This window comes from Oncorhynchus mykiss, chromosome 21, assembly GCF_013265735.2.
Source record: "Oncorhynchus mykiss isolate Arlee chromosome 21, USDA_OmykA_1.1, whole genome shotgun sequence".
Classification (NCBI taxonomy): Eukaryota; Metazoa; Chordata; class Actinopteri; order Salmoniformes; family Salmonidae; genus Oncorhynchus; species Oncorhynchus mykiss.
Genome location: NC_048585.1, coordinates 59,269,592 through 59,284,822, shown reverse-complemented (window position 1 = coordinate 59,284,822; position 15,231 = coordinate 59,269,592). Strand labels below are relative to the sequence as shown.

At 42.8% G+C, this 15,231-nt stretch overlaps 2 protein-coding genes across 2 annotated transcripts in view; both read left to right on the top strand.

Annotated features, from left to right (window-relative positions):
- Positions 1 to 697: 697 nt before the first annotated feature.
- Positions 698 to 2,654, top strand: LOC110500775 (doublesex- and mab-3-related transcription factor A1). Its single transcript, XM_021578306.2, has 2 exons — positions 698 to 1,172; positions 1,568 to 2,654. Exons 1-2 carry the CDS (start codon positions 698 to 700, stop codon positions 2,392 to 2,394), a joined length of 1,302 nt encoding a protein of 433 aa, XP_021433981.1. The 3' UTR covers positions 2,395 to 2,654.
- Positions 2,655 to 4,160: 1,506 nt separating this feature from the next.
- Positions 4,161 to 15,231, top strand: part of LOC110500776 (glucosidase 2 subunit beta) — a 319,402-nt gene continuing 308,331 nt past the window's right edge. The window contains exons 1-5 of the mRNA XM_036958295.1: positions 4,161 to 4,374; positions 5,148 to 5,264; positions 8,475 to 8,570; positions 11,846 to 11,903; positions 14,176 to 14,293. Coding sequence (XP_036814190.1) covers positions 4,272 to 4,374; positions 5,148 to 5,264; positions 8,475 to 8,570; positions 11,846 to 11,903; positions 14,176 to 14,293 — 492 coding nt within the window. The 5' untranslated portion in view covers positions 4,161 to 4,271. The remainder of the gene's footprint in view (positions 4,375 to 5,147; positions 5,265 to 8,474; positions 8,571 to 11,845; positions 11,904 to 14,175; positions 14,294 to 15,231) is intronic.

Below are 15,231 nucleotides of genomic sequence, written 5' to 3'. Positions count from 1 at the left end.
GTTTGAAGCATAACTTTTGTGTTTAGACAATTTTCCTCCTCAATTATTTTCCAGCAAGGTAAATAATTGTAAAATACAAGAAAAAGTAGTCTGGAGGATTATTTGTCTTTTTGAAAATACAGTATTACTGAATTTTCCCATAAATCAATACATACCACAACTACACTGAATGACCTGACTTTGTGTTCACAATGCTCCACCACATTATGTTTTCAATTAAAATGTATAATATATACTCATATAGTGTATTAAATATACCGAAACCTAGAAGCAATTTTTTGTTATAATCATTATTTATCTAATACAATATCCTGATAACAGATATACAGTCAATAAAGGAACTTGCCGATTAAAAAAGTAGGCTATAATGTCTTTGATCTAAAAAAAGTTCGAGTAGATTTTTATATCATTTAAGGTGATAGACCATGACATTGTTCTTGACAATAGCTCCAATGAATGAGCTTAGTCAAACCCATTAGACCACTCTTCACCCTTGGCGCATATTCATGAGGGCACGGAAGGGAAAGGGGTGTGACCGAGGTGCATTATTTCAAGACAAACCACCTGGAGGTGAACAACTTTTAAGCGCAAGAGTTTAGAGTGGCAGAGTCAGTTGGAAGAAGACAGTACACAAACATTGACTGACTTCTAAACTACACTGGACTTTCTGGAGACCTGGTTTACGTCTCCACGCGGAATGGAAGGCAGCATTAGACCGCACGGCTTGGCTGGGCACAGCTCCTCTCCTCTCTCCGTCGGGGGTTTACAGATGCCCGCTTCCCTTCTGCGCCCTCCGCCTCTCTTTCTCCGAGCTGCTGCCTGTAAACCGTCGATGGAGAGGGGCTACCCCCGAACCCCGAAGTGCGCACGGTGCAGGAACCACGGCGTGGTGTCCGCTCTGAAAGGCCACAAGCGCTTCTGTCGTTGGAGAGACTGCGTGTGCGCAAAGTGTACCCTGATAGCGGAGAGGCAGCGGGTGATGGCTGCACAGGTGGCACTCAGGAGACAACAGGCGCAGGAGGAGAGCGAGGCCCGGGAGCTCCAGTTCATGTACACCGGCTCCGGGGCGGGGGAGACCGGACTGACCATGGCATCTGGAGTACAGCGATCTGTAAACACCGTGCCAAGAATATCTAGTTATGATGTTTTTGGAACTGACGACCAAAAAGACGGTGAGTTAGTCCATCGTTATCTGTTGGTATTGAGAGTCGATTTGAAAACAATGTTTGGTCAATTTGATTCATTTGGTTAGTATGGCCGTTTGGTGCTTTATTTGACTTAGACTAAATTGAGATAGATAGGTCTTTTACAATGGAAAAGTCCCACCTGCAATTATTGTTCAAACTGTTAAAAAAATATGCTTGAAATGATAGTCTTAAACCGGGTATTTCATACGTGCAAATCGACTTAGATTAACCAATTATTTGTGAAATGATATCTGACCAGTGAGACGTTTTACGCAGCGTTGAAATCAGAAACCTATAGGAAATGCAAACAGTTTGAAAAATTAGACATAACGTCCTATCACATATATCTAATCTAATTCCGTTATTATTTATAATTTCAGATGACAAACTGACCAAGTACAACCTAAACAACGGATTCATGGGCCGAACGTTCTATGCACCTCACACCGCACCACTGTCCTCTCCATTGGGAAAGAACGATACCTCTCCTAATCAAGAGAAAAAACAGACGGTCTTCGACAAGGAGAGTGGCAGTCAGACGGCTGCTTTTGACCACCTGTCAGACCACACAGAGAGCCCACGGTCTCTGTCATCCTCGGACCTCGAGTCGGGCAGCGAGTCCGAGCGGCCCAAGGACTACCCTTCGCTGGAGATTACCGAGCCCGGTTGCGCGTCAAAGGACCGGGACCCCACCGAGGTCATGACCAAGATATTCCCCCATCACAAGCGGGATACTTTGGAATCGGTGGTGAAAACTTGCAAAGGGGACATCGTGAAAGCTATTGAACTAGTTCTTAGCTCCAAAGAGAATAAATGCAACTCGGATAGCGTCGGTCTATCTCTGTCTGTTCACTCAAATGAACCAAGGCCTAATTTTGGACTTCCAGGGGTAGCGTTGGGGGCTCTGGGTACCAAGTCTGCTTTTTCCCCATTGCAAACCACGCCAACAGCTGCCGGAGGCGAAAGTATGTACGGGCTGAGTCCTCGCTTTGGTATTAATCCTTTGCGTCTGGCCTACTCAACCGCAGGTGGTGGCATACCTAATTTCATGTCACCGTATGTGACGTCCGGACTGATGCCAGTTTTTCCATTCCGCCCGCCGTTGGACTATTCTTTCCCGGGCATGATGCGAGACCTCTCCTATCTCCAAAGTAAAGACTCCCTATGTAACACCGGCATATACTCTCGTATAAATCATGAGAAATAATTTTGGTTCAAGCAACAAAACACACGTAGATAAAATGCCCCCCCCAAAAAACAAAACAGTTGGACTATTTATCAAACTGCTGTGTAACTTCTTTTACAGGTTGTCTTGTCTGATTGAAAGTACTTTTGCGGAGGTGATTATGCAAATAATGTTATCACATATGTCTTAAAACATTTTCAGTGTCTTTACAATTCCAATATATTTTTTGAAACTGTACATTTTGTAAAGTTTGTGTCTTAAATAAAACACATCAAATGAAAGCTTTGTTGTATACTTTGTTGTATAACCATGAGAAATATCAGCAGTCCTGCTGAGGCTTCGAATTATATGAAGTTCTTTCACGGTTGTATATTCCAGTTATATTTTGCAAAATCAAGCATAATTAAAATATCCCAACATTTGAACCTATCCTATGCATAAAAAAAACGAATGAATTCTGAAACGAATCAAAGTTGGACACAGAACCTGCTCTCCATATCGAGTTCCGGAACCTGATGCTCCCCATATCGAGTTCCGGAACCTGCAGCTTGGAGCAAGTGTAATTGTCATTATACTACCTTCAAAGGCAAATTATAACATAACATAACAACACAATAACATATATTCATATCAATAATTCACTCTTTAAAAAAAAAATCCATTAGTTCCTGCCAAGGAGGCAGCTACTCTTCCTGGGGTTTATTATGGATCCCCATTAGTTCCTGCCAAGGCAGCAGCTACTCTTCCTGGGGTCCAGCAAAAATTAAGGCAGTAATATACATTTTACAACAGATTTCACAAAGCATTAAGTGTGTGCCCTCAGGCCATTACTCTAATACAACCCACGATCCAGGTGTAGGTGTGTGTACAGTGTGAATGCTATGTGTTTGTATGTGTGTTTCTACCTGTGTGTGTGTGACTCTTCACAGTCCTCACTGTTTTTTCGTCAATCTGATTTGACTGCTTGCGTGAATTACTTGATGTGGAATAGAGTTCCATGTAGCCATGGCTCTATGTATACAGAACAAAAATATATTTTCAACACACATAATTTTCAAAGATATTACTGAATTACAGTTCATATAAGGAAATAATAGATTGATAGATAGATATAGATATAGATAGATAGATATATTGTGGAATATTTTGAGTATTTACCTCTGGTGTACTGGATGGAATGTAATAGTTATATAACTCCTCTTTGTTCTGTGACTAACATCATCTTATTTTTTTATAATTTAGTTTTAAAAGCTTAAAATTAATTGTCATATGTTGTTTGTCATATGTTTTTTTTTTTTGTGAGACAGTCAGAGACACAAATAGCTATCCGCCAGTCTCCACAAAGCAGATCACCAGTCAATGGATAAGTTCTATTGAGGTGGCAGTGTAGCCAAGTGGTTAGAGCGTTGGACTAGTAACTGAAAAGGTTGCAAGTTCAAATCCCCGAGCTGACGTTTTGCCCCTGAACAGGCAGTTGACCCACTGTTCCTAGGCCGTCATTGAAAATAAGTGTTTGTTCTTCACTGACTTGCCTAGTAAAATAAAGGTAAACTTTGATTAATAATTTGTAAATTAAACAGTCAATTAATTAGATAGCCTATCAGTCAATGTAGACTTTCTAAGTTTATATTGCTTGATTGCAAACATATTTTGTTTATATTGCTTGATTACAAACATATTTTGTCTGTATTAAATACATTAATGCAAGTTTTAAAATATTCACATTTTACAGTGGGGCTTTTATTTTGAAACGTAGACGGTAAAATCCATGCACATGTCACGTCACATGACCATGTTTCAGGAAGCGCTGATAGTTCACTGGGAAATGTTAAACCAGTTTGCTAGTTTTTGAGTGTAAAGAGCATCTTAACTGCTTTGCAGCCCTCTCTAAGAGAGTAATGTTCACAAACTGTTCCCTCGGACATTGTCATATTATCGTTGCTGTGGTTCTTTGGTCCATTTGTGTAGACTCGCGGAAAATCAGAGGAATTTCTTTATCGTGTAAGTCTTTCCCGAAGTAAACAAATATTATACTGTTGCAAGATTAGCCACATAGCCTGGATTAGCTAGTAAACAAAGCAGCCTCTTAGCACATCTCTTTACAATACTTGCATGTTTTTTTTACCAAACTAGGCCTACAGAACTTGTTGATCTAGCTAACGATAGCTATCTAATTAGTTTGACAATATTACAACATTTGAATTATCCTTTGCTTTTTCCCAAGTGTTGTGACTGTCAACAAATCAAATCATATTTTATGGGTCACATACACATATTTAGCAGATGTTATTGCGGGTGTAGCGAAATGCACCTGTCATTGAATCACACATTCACTCTGGCTATAGGCGAACTATAACATGCAGTAATGTTTTGAATGCTTTTAGAATAGAGTAGAATACATCTTTATTTTATTTTATTTGCATGGATATTGTGACAGCCCGGAGATATTTGAACCGGCAACCCCCTCGTCATGTGGTCCATCTCTTTAACCTACCGCCGACCCCAACACGAGCTGGAAGGTCAATACCGTATGAGACTGTAAACAAATGATGATTAATTAAGACAGTGTGGAATGAGAGAGGGAGGTCTGATGAACATAAAGTGGCAGAAGGGGTATCCATTTTGATTCCCCCCCCCCCATTGAGGAGACATGGGTGGTCTGTAAGCAGGTGTTAACCACTAGACAAACCCAAGTTTGTGAGTCAATAATGTCAACACATCACACACGCACATGACGATTTTTTCCCCCCCCTTTGCTCTCTCCCTTTTAACAGATAAGAGGTTTTATAGAGAAAGAAAGTCCTTCCTGTGTATCGATGGGTCTAAAATGATCCCTTTTGACCAGGTGAATGACGACTACTGCGACTGCATGGATGGATCAGATGAACCAGGTAAAAGAGGCTCGTGGTACAGGTTTCCCCTAATCACAAACAGAAGATCCCGGGGGCCTTTATTCATAAAGGGTCTCCGAGTAGCAGTGCTGTTCTAGGATCAGGTCCCCCTTCTTTCTATGTAATCTTAGTCCATTACGACAATAAAATGCTAAACTGATCCTAGATCAGTCCTACAATGAATTACTTTAACCATTAGGAGGATAATGATTTTTTTCTGATCCTGGACCAACAGTTAAAGGGCAACTTTGATCAACTCCAACAAAGAGGGGATACAGCTGTAAACAGGTGTTATTGTGCATGACATAGGCTATACTTCACATTGTCACGATGATGAGTCGAATAACTTTTGTACACCTGAAGTCACCTTTCAGATCACAGGTACAGTATACAGATGAAGCAAAAAAAAACTGCAGTGAACTGGTAGAATGACTCCGTCACATAGACCATCTTCAAGACATTCTGTAGGCATGTAGCCAAATCGCTGTATTCTAGGACATGTAAGGGTGATTGATTGCTGGCCGGTTATAAAATCTAATCAAATTTCATCTTGTCTTTAAGTTTGGTACAATCAATGACTTTCAGATATTTCAATGGGTTGACTTTATAATGTAATTGAAGTCCTTGTTTAGAGGTGGTAAGTTACCCGTGGTAAGTGGGTGGTAAAACCATGATTTACCTGGCTGGTGTAGTGATAGAGGAGGGTCTAAGTGTGTCTATACATCAGGTATACATGAGCAGGGAGTACAACGAGTGTAGGGAGACAAGCAGTGCTCTTACACTGACTAGATAACAGCTCTACTGATTCTTGGCGATCCCTGGTTTTGATTTAGTTTATATTAATGTATAAATATTATAATATAATATATTCACACTTGCTGAGATTTCAAGTTCTCGTGAGTTTCTTTGAACTCAAGGAACTAGGTTGCAAGCGGAAATAAAATCAGGGGTGTCAAACTCATTTTTTTTTTTGTTGCCCCGGGGGACTGCATTCGATCATTGATAGACAAACCTTTTTCAGGTCTTGCCATAGATTTTCAAGCTGATTTAAGTCAAAACTGTAACTCTGCCACTCAAGGACATTCACTGTCTTCTTGGTAAGCAAGTCCAGTGTAGATTTGGCCATGGGTTTTTAGATTGTTGTCCTGCTGAAAGGTGAATTCATCTCCCAGTCTCTGTTGGAATGCACACTGAACCAGGTTTTCCATAAGAATTTTACCTGTGCTTAGCTCCATTACGTTGATATTTTATCCTGGAAAACTCCCCAGTCCTTAATGACTACAAGCATACCCATAACATGATGCAGCCACCACTATGCTTGAACATATGGAGAGTGGTACTTATCACTGTGTTGAATTGGATTTGCCCCAAACATAACACTTTGTATTCAGGACAAAAAATGAATTGCTTTGCCACATTTGTTTCAGTATTACTTTAGTGCCTGCTTTGGAATATTTATATTCTGTACAGGATTCCTTATTTTCACTCGGTCAATTAGGTTAGTATTGTGGAGTAACTACAATATTGTTGACCCATCCTCAGTTTTCTCCTATCACAGCCATTAAACTGTTTGAAAGTCACCATTGGCCTCATGTTGAAATCTCTGAGTGGTTTCCTTCCTCTCCTGCAACTGAGTTAAGAAGGACGCCTGTATCTTTGTAGTGACTGGCTGTATTGATACACCATCCACAGTGTAATTAATAATTTCAACATAATCAAGGGGATATTCAATGTATGCTTTTTTTGATTTTTACCCATCTACCAATAGGTGCCCTTCTTTGTGAGGCCATTGGAAAACCTCACTGGCCTTTGTGGTTGAATCTGTGTTTGAAATTCGCTGCTGGACTGAGGGACCTTACAGATAATTGTATGTGTGGGGGGTACAGAGATGAGGTAGTCATTCAACAATCATGTTAAACACTATTTTTGCACACAGAGTCCATGCAACTTATTATGTGACTTGTTAAGCACATTTTTACTCCTGAACTTATTCAGGCTTGCCATAACAAAAGGGGTTGAATACTTATTGACTCAAGACATCTCAGCTTTTAATTTTTTTATATATATATATATATATATATTTTTTTTTTCTCAGAAAATGTAATTCCACATTGACATTATGGGGGTACTGTGTTTAGGCCAGCGACCAAACATATCACTTTAATCCATTTTAAATTCAGGCTGTAACACAACAAAATGTGGGAAAAGTCCAGGGGTGTGAATACTTTCTGAAGGCACTGTATTTTAGGGATTATTATCGAGCCTGACACAGTCAAAAAACTGCATTGTTTGTATCATTTTTTTTTTTTACATTTTAAGGAATATTCCGTTTGTTTCCGTCCCATTCCCCCCCCCCCCCCCCCCCCCCCTTTTATTTTTCAACTCGGTCCGTCCGCTGGCCAGATTGGACCCAGTCCGTATGTTTGACACCTCTGTACTAAATGAATCTACTGGCACAATATGTTGTTATAGTGGGTGATGAGGAATAGAGTGAATCTTTAGGCCAGACATATTTTTTTATTAAATATTTAACAAATTTCACTTTTGAAAAAGTGAGGCGATCGAGCGAAACATTTTATTATTATTATTTTTTTAAGATTAAAAAGTAAAAGTCATTATAGCAACCCCAGTTCTACACCTAGCGACCTAATCAGGATGTTCTTTAGGGAGGCTAAAAGAGGCATAATTCCACCATAATTATTTTATTGGAACTATAGGACATCATTTAAAAAAATTAGTACAACTTTTCACTTCTTCAGATTTATATTTCCTTTTTTTTTAAAAAACATTTAAACATTCAATTACATCTGTATCGCCTTATTATTATGTGATTGAAAAGTGGGGCTTTGGAAGTTTGTTTGTTTTCAATGAACACATTCAGTACGACTCATCTAACCATCTGCCCCTCCAAATCTGGTCTGGTCCCAGAAATGAAACATCCATGTGATTATTTGCTGAACACTGCCACCCGAAGGGTGACTGTGGAAGTGCATGCATTTTCCTTCACAACCCCATTCAAGTTTTAACTTTTAATGTCACGTGCACAAGGATAGGGAAATGCCTTTTCTTGCAAGCTTCATATGAAGTATTAAAATCAGATGAGCTGGTTCGACATGAATTATTATTCCATTGAAAATATGCTTCCAATGATTACCGTAGTAATGACATGCAGTCATCACAGACTTACCTTTGAACTTTGCCCTCTTTTAGGCACTGCGGCCTGTCCTACCGGCCGATTCTACTGCACCAACCTCGGCTACCGCTCTCACTACATACCATCTTCACGTGTCAATGATGGCATCTGCGGTAAAGTTTTCCCTGTTGTGCATGGCTAGCAAACTGTAGTGTACTGCACTGTAATGTAATGTACTATAATATACTGCACTATACTGTACTTAACTGTAATGTACTCCACTGTAATGTACTGCACTCTACTGTAATGTACTGCACTGTAATGTACTGTAATGTACTGCACTGTAATGCATTGTACTCTACTGTAATGTACTGCACAGCAGTCTACTGTAATGTACTGTACTCTACTGTAATGTACTGTAATGTTCTGTACTCTACTGTAATGTGCTGTACTCTACTCTACTGTAATGTACTGTACTCTACTGTTATGTGATGTACTGTACTGTACTGTACTGTACTGTAGAGTAATCTACTGTAATGTACTCTACTGTAATGTACTGTACTCTACTGTAATGTACTGTAATGTAATGTACTGTAATGTAATGTACTGTACTCTACTGTAATGTACTGCAATGTAATGTACTGTACTCTACTGTAATGTACTGTAATGTACTGTACTCTACTGTAATGTACTGTTCTGTAATGTACTGTACTGTACTGTAATGTACTGTACTCTACTGTAATGTACTGTACTCTACTGTACTGTACTGTACTCTAATGTAATCTACTGTACTCTACTGTAATGTACTGTACTCTACAGCAATGTACTGTAATGTAATGTACTTTACTCTACTGTAATGTACTGTACTCTACTGTAATGTACTGTCATGTAATGTACTGTACTCTACTGTAATGTACTGTACTCTACTGAAATGTACTGTAATGTAATGTACTGTACTATACTGTAATGTACTGTACTGTAATGTACTGTACTCTACTGTAATGTACTGTAATGTACTGTACTCTACTGTAATGTACTGTACTCTACTGTAATGTAATGTACTGTAATGTACTGTACTCTACTGTAATGTACTGTAATGTAATGTACTGTACTCTACTGTAATGTACTGTACTCTACTGTAATGTACTGTACTCTACTGTAATGTAATGTACTGTAATGTACTGTACTCTACTGTAATGTACTGTACTGTACTGTAATGTAATGTACTGTACTCTACAGTAATGTACTGTAATGTACTGTACTCTACTGTAATGTACTGTACTGTACTGTACTGTAATGTACTGTAATGTACTGTACTCTACTGTAATGTAATGTACTGTAATATACTGTACTCTACTGTAATGTACTGTAATGTACTGTACTCTACTGTAATGTACTGTACTCTACTGTACTCTACTGTAATGTAATGTACTGTAATATACTGTACTCTACTGTAATGTACTGTAATGTACTGTACTCTACTGTAATGTGCTGTACTCTACTGTAATGTGCTCTACTGTAATGTACTGTACTCTACTGTAATGTACTGTAATGTACTGTACTGTACTCTACTGTAATGTACTGTAATGTACTGTACTCTACTGTATTAACCAGATTATCCTATATACATGTTGAATCCATTTGTTACAGCTTTACTGCCTTTACTTTATTAAGCCAGTCATGCTCTTGTGTAAATGTTGATTAGGTAGTTCAAAGACCAAGGCTTAGTTATTTACAATCATCTTGTGATCCTTCACATTGATGCCAAGGACTGCTACTGAACGGGCCACACTGTTGTTTAAACTAGACTACAAACGTCAGCCGTGACTACAGTGGGCTCCACTCCAGTAGGAAGAACACTGTCTCAGTGATGTCCCACTGGTTGGCTCTTCTCTTTTAGAACACATTTTGAATGCTGTCAAAGATTGACATCTTGGAAGTTGTTCTACTCGCTGCCATTCCCTTTAGTTGAGGAAACAAACTGAGATAAAGAGGCAAAACAGTAAACAAGACCCCCCCCCCCCCCCCCCCTTCTCCTCCTCTCCCTTCTCCCCCTCGCCCGCTCTTCACCTTGAACAGCATTCTGTCTTCATCCTCAATTCCCCCCCCTCTCCCCCTCCTCTACCTCGTCTCCTTGAACAGCATTCTGTTTTCAACCTCAAAACCCACCCCTCTTTCCCTTGAACAGCATTCTGTCTTCATCCTCAAGCCCCCCCTCCTCCTCTACCTCTCCTCTCTCTCCTCTCTCTCCTCCTCTCTCGTCTCTCTCCTCCTCTACCTCTCCTCTCTCTCCTCCTCTCTCGTCTCTCTCCTCCTCTACCTCTCCTCTCTCTCCTCTCTCCTCTCTCTCCTCTCTCTCCTCTCTCCCCTCCTCTACCTCCTCTCCTCTCTCTCCCCTCTCCTCTCTCCTCTCTCCTCCTCTCTCTCCTCTACCTCTCCTCCTCTCTCTCCTCTCCTCTCTCTCTCTCTCCTCTACCTCTCCTCTCTCTCCTCCTCTACCTCTCCTCCTCTCCTCTCCTCTCTCTCCTCCTCTCTCTCCTCTCTCATCCTCTACCTCTCCTCCTCTCTCTCCTTCTCTCACCTCCTCTACCTCACCTTCTCTCTCCTCCTCTACCTCTCCTCCTCTCTCTCCTCTATCTCTCCTCCTCTCTCTCCTCCTCTACCTCTCCTCCTCTCTCTCCTCTACCTCTCCTCCTCTCTCTCCTCTCTCCTCCTCTACCTCTCCTCCTCTCTCTCTCTCTCCTCTCTCTCCTCCTCTACCTCTCTCTCCTCCTCCTCCTCCTGGCGTGTGAAGCCTGCTGCTGTAAATCCTTTAATTAGATCATTTTTTTGTCCCCCCTTCCCTCTTGTCTCTGAGCGCTGCAAGCTTTCAAAGAAATGGAACGTTTCTCGTTATCGCTTCCCCCCCTCCCCGTCACAGGCTTTCCTGGCTGTTTGTGATGGCACGCGGCAGCGGCAGGCGATGGAGAAAAAGAAGGAACTAAGGGAGGGAGGGGTTTAGTGTCTGACTCCGGTAGCATTTTACCTTCTCATCCTCCCGCCTTGCATGGAGCCACTTAGAGTTGGTGGTTTGTCCTCTCGGCTCAGTGAGAGCTTTTAACCGTGTCGGGCTCTGGCACTCTAGCTACTGCTCAACCAATGGGATACCAGCGTAATTGAGGAATTTCCAACTGTGACCGCTCTCGTGGCCTCTGGTCGCTCCCTGGCAAGTCCCGGGAATTAAATCCGACCTAGCTAAGTAGTAGTTATTTTGTCAGGTGCTGAACATAGCTGTAGGCATCAGCAGATTGGGATTTTTTAAATGCCTGTATTTCAATGATCAATAAGAACGCACAAGAGAAGTTTCAGAGGTCAATGTGGCACTCTTGTCTTTGTTGAGATCTCTTGTTCTTGTGTACCTCATTGATTTGCCCGGTGTGTAAATGCCTTTTACCGTTCTTCCCTCCAGACTGCTGTGACGCTTCAGATGAGTACAGAAGTCAAACGCCTTGCCAAAACACATGCAGGTCAGTTGGACGGGGGAGTCCGTACTTCTAAAAATCATACACCTTAGTTCAGGGGTGGACACCTGCTTGTTTTCTTTTCATTTGGCGCTTATCTGATAGCTCAGAGTAGACACCCCTGGTTGCCCAGGTCTATTCCAGAGTAGACACCCCTGGTTGCCCAGGTCTATTCCAGAGTAGACACCCCTGGTTGCCCAAGTCTAGCCCAGAGTAGACACCCCTCGTTGCCCAGGTCTAGCCCAGAGTAGACACCCCTGGTTGCCCAGGTCTAGCCCAGAGTAGATACCCCTGGTTGCCCAGGTCTATTCCAGAGTAGACACCCCTGGTTGCCCAGGTCTATTCCAGAGTAGACACCCCTGCTTGCCCAGGTCTAGCCCAGAGTAGACACCCCTGGTTGCCCAGGTCTAGCCCAGAGTAGACACCCCTGGTTGCCCAGGTCTATTCCAGAGTAGACACCCCTGGTTGCCCAAGTCTAGCCCAGAGTAGACACCCCTGGTTGCCCAGGTCTAGCCCAGAGTAGACACCCCTGGTTGCCCAGGTCTAGCCCAGAGTAGACACCCCTGGTTGCCCAGGTCTAGCCCAGAGTAGACACCCCTGGTTGTCCAGGTCTAGCCCAGAGTAGACACCCCTGGTTGCCCAGGTCTAGCCCAGAGTAGACACCCCTGGTTGCCCAGGTCTAGCTTAGAGTAGACACCCCTGGTTGCCCAGGTCTAGCTTAGAGTAGACACCCCTGGTTGCCCAGGTCTAGCTTAGAGTAGACACCCCTGGTTGCCCAGGTCTCGCTTAGAGTAGACACCCCTGGTTGCCCAGGTCTAGCCCAGAGTAGACACCCCTGGTTGCCCAGGTCTAGCCCAGAGTAGACACCCCTGGTTGCCCAGGTCTAGCCCAGAGTAGACACCCCTGGTTGCCCAGGTCTAGCCCAGAGTAGACACCTCTGGTTGCCCAGGTCTAGCCCAGAGTAGACACCCCTGGTTGCCCAGGTCTAGCTCAGAGTAGACACCCCTGGTTGCCCAGGTCTAGCCCAGAGTAGACACCCCTGGTTGCCCAGGTCTAGCCCAGAGTAGACACCCCTGGTTGCCCAGGTCTAGCTTAGAGTAGACACCCCTGGTTGCCCAGGTCTAGCTTAGAGTAGACACCCCTGGTTGCCCAGGTCTAGCTCTAAATCATTTGCTGTGGTGTACTGTGATCATTTGGAGCTGGAATGTGTTCCCATTGGCATGCCATCCGACATCCCAATTGAAAGCACCTGTTTGAAATGGATATTATTATTTTTTTGGTATGAATAGCCGAATAAATGTTCCTGTTGTCCTGACCGTTCCGTAGACACGTGTGTAGGGGATCAGAGCCTGTTGGGCCTACGTGACAATGATAACCAGTGGACCTTTCTCATACTGAATGTTAGCACCAGGGGGCGTGTTGTCACTGTGCTAGAGACTGAGGGCTGTGTTGACATAATATGATTCCTTTAGCAACTCAACCCTTAATGTGAATACATCATGGATAACAAGAGTTCAATAGCCACCACCTCATTGGCTTCTCATTTTGCCGTCTTATTGTGCTTGTTGTTCACCAACTAGAAGTAGAATGGATAAGAACAACAGCAGCCTCTCAGTTAAATTGAGACGTTGTGGATATTTTCCTTCGGGATAATTGGTTCGTTCCCAAACGTCTGAACAACCCTTTTAGATTTGGTGTCAAAACAACGAAAGGGCTCTAATTCCACTTAAGAAATGCTTGAAAGGAAAAAAATATTATTTAAATATATATATATATATATATATATATATATATATATATATATATATACGAGGTGCGCGTACATTTTTCACAAGGATACTATTTAGCTAGACTCTCTTATGACTCCCAAGTCAAAGCATAGCCACAACCTCAATTAGTAAAACACCCCTAATTGCATTGATGTTCATTGCCACGACTAGCACATGGGTACACCTTTGGCAAACACAAGCACCAATATAGGTTTAATTTAATTAAATTATGCCATATGCCTCAAAACTGCAAACAAACTAAAATATTATACCTAATTTTCGACCTCACAACCTCCTACCCTCTACTGTATCTCGGGCAAATATCTGCTCTTCCACAGAATCCTCCTCTAGCTCATGTACCAAATTATTTTCCCGTTTGGACTGGGGGAGAACACTGTGAGCCCTCCAGAATTGGCCCATGGCATCACTGTTAGAAGGGGACGGGAGGTGTCCGTGGAGACGACAGACGGTGGGTTTTTCTCAGTAGTGACAGTAGTACTTTCTTCCAGGAATCTGGGACAGAGGGAGCGAGCGGAGGTGGAGGGCCAGACGAGGGTCCTGGGTGAGAGGCTGAGACTCAAGCAGCTGCTGATTGAGGAAGGCGTCCTCACCTGGCGGGAGAAACAGGTAGATATAGCAGTGGTAATATACACTGGGGCTCCCTGTCTGACCGTCACCCAGGGAAATCAGTGTGTTCCTACCCTGCCCAATCCTCCACGTCTCCTAGACATATAGTTGATACCGGAACACATGTTGCAACCATGCCACGTGTTGCTATGGTTACTGTTTAAACTAGCACCTACCCTAATGTATGTACATGCCTAACTACTAACACAATGTTATAACAGCTGTCATGCTTAGTACCACCACCACCACTACTACTACAACCATCCATAATCACTCACATCCACCATACTTAGCCGACTACGATGACACGCAGTAGTCAGCCGACTACGATGACACGGAATAGTCAGCCGACTACGATGACACGGAATAGTCAGCCGACTACGATGACACGGAATAGTCAGCCGACTACGATGACACGGAATAGTCAGCCGACTACGATGACACGGAATAGTCAGCCGACTACGATGACACGCAGTAGTCAGCCGACTACGATGACACGGAATAGTCAGCCGACTACGATGACACGCAGTAGTCAGCCGACTACGATGACACGGAATAGTCAGCCGACTACGATGACACGGAATAGTCAGCCGACTACGATGACACGGAATAGTCACGGAATAGTCAGCCGACTACGATGACACGGAATAGTCACGGAATAGTCAGCCGACTACGATGACACGGAATAGTCAGCCGACTACGATGACACGGAATAGTCAGCCGACTACGATGACACGCAGTAGTCAGCCGACTACGATGACACGGAATAGTCAGCCGACTACGATGACACGGAATAGTCAGCCGACTACGATGACACACAGTAGTCAGCCGACTACGATGACACGGAATAGTCAGCCGACTACGATGACACGGAATAGTCAGCCGACTACGATGACACGGAATAGTCAGCCGACTACGATGACACGGAATAGTCAGCC